The sequence below is a fragment of the Neurospora tetrasperma genome (genome assembly GCF_000213175.1).
Source record: "Neurospora tetrasperma FGSC 2508 unplaced genomic scaffold NEUTE1scaffold_6, whole genome shotgun sequence".
NCBI lineage: Eukaryota > Fungi > Ascomycota > Sordariomycetes > Sordariales > Sordariaceae > Neurospora > Neurospora tetrasperma.
Window position 1 is genome coordinate 2,661,683 of NW_009799104.1, and position 3,537 is coordinate 2,665,219.

A 3,537-nucleotide genomic window follows, 5' to 3' on the forward strand; every position below is an offset into this window, starting at 1 on the left:
TATTTTCCCGCACTCCCTTTCTAAGTATTCAGGCTGCCCTAGTTTCCATTTCTCCCCTTCTATTAAACAACTCGAGATTCAAGCCCTTTTTGTTGTCGCCATTGCAGCCTCTAACAAACTTCACTATATGTGCAGGCTTGAAACACAGTGCCTTTTGCATTTCTCTACTCGAAAAGTCATTTCAACCCAACGTCCCTACTACGTAACTGCGTAACGTTAGTGCGCGAAGGGCTAGACTAGTGTAGACTACCCAAAGACCGAAGCCCGAGCCGATATCCCCTTAAAGCGAAGAGAGCGGCTACAAGAAGTGAGAAAGGAGGCGAGGTATTAGAGAAACGGATCGAGCTCTATCTGGTATGTTTTGGTGCAAATATGAACTTTGTCGCACACCCCGGGGACCCACGCTTTCCATCCTGTCCGAGGTCCGATGGGATACGTTTTGAGACTTGGGGGCCACTTGTTAGGCAATTAAGGATGTCTGTCGGAAAGGCACGGGCGTGGGACAGCGATATGGCTCCAGGAAACAATATAGTAGCGTGTTGAGAGTTTGCGCGCGGTGAGAGTATATAGTTGAGACCCTACTAACCTATGTAGTGCATGCGCTCAGTTGCAAGCACAGAACAAACAGGCACTAATTAATGGCAGTATCGACCCCACACGTTGCAACATCATTGATCTGCTACACACGGTTAGGACCATGCGGAGATCATCGGTAGTAGAAGACCGGTGTGAATGGCATCATACCTTCTGGAACCATTCCTTGACCTCGTAGTCCCCACCAGCACGGAGGTCACGGTGGAAAGATAGTGTTAATCTGCAATAGATCGTCTTCAGTGCTCATACTTGCTGGTTCTTACCCAGAATCCCAGACGAGGCACAACCTCGCAGTGAGTTGGCCAATGACTCTCTCAAGCCACGACTCGGCAGTTTGCCTGAACCATCTCCTCAAGAGTGTAACCAAAGGTTACTGTTCCGAGGGACAAGCCATGGGCACGGCCCGGGTCATCAATATCCTCCGCAAGGTTTTCTCTTTATGTTGAGCTTGCATCGACAGCGCTTACAAGATCATCCATTCCGCCTACCTCTGTCGGTCCGGTCATACCACTCGGAGGTAAGGCCCAGGCGGGTAAGGGGCTCACATAGCTCCATGCTCCATCAGCATCCTCATATCTGAGACTGTGAAGCCAGAGCGAAAGCTCTTGCTCGCCAGGATCTGTATAGAGCGGTGTCCGGCAAACGTCACAAAGTTGGCCAGACATCTTTTCCGCCTTCTTCCTATGGTAGTTGTCCACCATCTCGTCATAATAGGCAACCGCATCAGCAATGTCCTCTTTGCCCATCCGAGAGAGACGGGAGATGATATCCTCGTCACTGTTTCGAGCTGCGTCGGCATCGTTACGGCCGAGATCAAACCCCCAAACCTTTTGATTGGCATAGATGGGGTCATTCTGGATGGGGTGACCTAAAAATTGGAGATGAACCCGGATTTGATGAGTCCTTCCGGTAACGGGAAGACAGCGGACAATGGAATATCCCTCTCCTTCGCCCCTCCTCTGCGCCGCTTGCTCTGCGTCCGGCATAGCCGGTTGTTCGGTCTGACCCTTGGTAGGAGGGTCAACGGGAGGATAATAGGCCAGGCGCTTGAAAACGGTTCGAGCCGCCTTACCGTTGGCGCGCACACGGTTGAGGGTTAGTTTGGGGGAAATCTGAAGGATGGGTTGATCGCAAACCACTTCACCGTCGGGAAACCTGCCAACAACCCTGGCGATGTACTCCTTGCGGACACTGCGTTGAGAGATTTGAGCAACGAGACGTTCGGCCGCGTGCTGACTTTTGGCAAGAAACATGATACCGCTGGTGAGCCGGTCAAGTCTGTTGCAAGGACGCGGTAAGAAACCAGGTCCCCTCTCGGACTTGATAATCTCGACAACAGAATTGTAGTTGTAGCGGCCAGCGGGGTGGACGGGGACACCGGACGGCTTGTTGATGACAATCAGATCATTGTCTTCGTGAATCACGCGAATGGGCTCGGCTGTGACGGGAGGCTCATGACGGTGAGTGGTATGGGAGATGAGGTCACCATTTTTGAGGACGTGTTCGGGACCGACGGCCTTGCCATTGACGACAACTAGGCCGGTCTCAACGGCGTTACGGTAATACTCGGCCGGCCGGTCCCGGAATTCGACCTCAAATATTTCCATCAGCTTGCGACCGCGCCAACGCTCCTTGCACCACGTGTTGTAGGTGTAATGGTACGGCACGACGCGGCGAAGGCCATCTTCGACATAGTAGGGCCGGGGCCAGGGATCAGACGGAGTGATCGCAACAGCGGGAGGTTCGGCGGCCGGAGACATGGTCACCGCATCCGACACTTCAACAACCGACGTGGGGTTGGGGGTAAGGGGTGGTGTTTCATTGTCATTGACAAGTCTTGTCGCGACTGTGGCCGCCATCTTCTGTGTCGTGCCTGGGAGCAATCGTGACAGCGATGTTATTGATGCGAATGGCGCGAGCAATGCAGCAGCGGTGGAGCGACAAGAAGCCAGGGTGGCGATGGCTTGCTTGGTTGTCGACAGACAAGACAGTAAAGGGAGGATGGAGGGCCGGATCTCCAGCGGGACGTAATGAATCGGACGTGATGGTGTTGTGTTGTGTTAAGTGTACCTAGGTAAACGGAAGAAATTCCCTTCAGAGGATGTACGTACAGAGTAGAGGTAGTGTTACCCAGCTGGTGCAATAGCCTGCCTGATAGTGTTAGCACACAAATATAATACACCCGCTTAACGTTAACATCGATTACAAACTTTGCTATTGCGGGGCTTCAATTACCCCATTCTTACCTCTACTTAGTGTGATGGGTAAGTTTGATTAAGTGGGGTAGGTACTAAACGCATAGTGTCCGTGTAAGAAAGTACTTAATAGGGCGGTTTTTACTTTCGCTCACAACTACAGTAATGCCCGGCATGTACTTACCCGCTGCATACGTACATAGTACTGCTATTTTTTTTTTACTTAGATACTAATCCAGATAATCCAACTGTGTTCGATTCCAATCCAACTGTGTAGGGCTATACAAACTAATAGCCAAGCTCGAGCCAAGACCCAAAGCTTAGTATTAGCCTTTGTATAGGAAGCTCTTAAAAAAAATTATTATTTTGAATAATAATAAGGCGTTTACTCCGCGGGCACCCGGGTCGTCTTACACGGGCACCCAACCTTATACGGGCACCCATATTTCAATCATTGGCATGTAATTTCGACGTAAAGTATCAAATATATAGTAAAAACTATAGTGTTACATCCACATCAAAAGATAATAGTAACTATATCTAGTATTATAGTTTTATTTAGAAGGAAGTTGGTAATAGTTTTAGTAATTAATACGATTAATACCTACCTATATATGGTCGATTTTAGCCTATTCTAGTATTTACAGCTTTGAAAAGTTATAAAGCATACTTACTAAGTCTAAATGCGCGCAGGGGTGGGGGGGTCGGGAGCCGGGGGGGGGGGGGGGGGGGGGGGGGGGGAATTCCC

The 3,537-nt window shown here is 50.1% G+C and overlaps 1 protein-coding gene across 1 annotated transcript; it reads right to left on the reverse strand.

The window, feature by feature from the left end:
• Window positions 1-1,031: 1,031 nt before the first annotated feature.
• NEUTE1DRAFT_113113 (uncharacterized protein) lies at window positions 1,032-3,233 on the reverse strand (the record flags this gene model as incomplete). The annotated part of the gene is made up of 4 exons (XM_009856280.1): window positions 1,032-2,467; window positions 2,706-2,745; window positions 2,974-2,976; window positions 3,204-3,233. 4 exons carry the CDS (start codon window positions 3,231-3,233, stop codon window positions 1,032-1,034), a joined length of 1,509 nt encoding a protein of 502 aa, XP_009854582.1.
• Window positions 3,234-3,537: the final 304 nt, after the last annotated feature.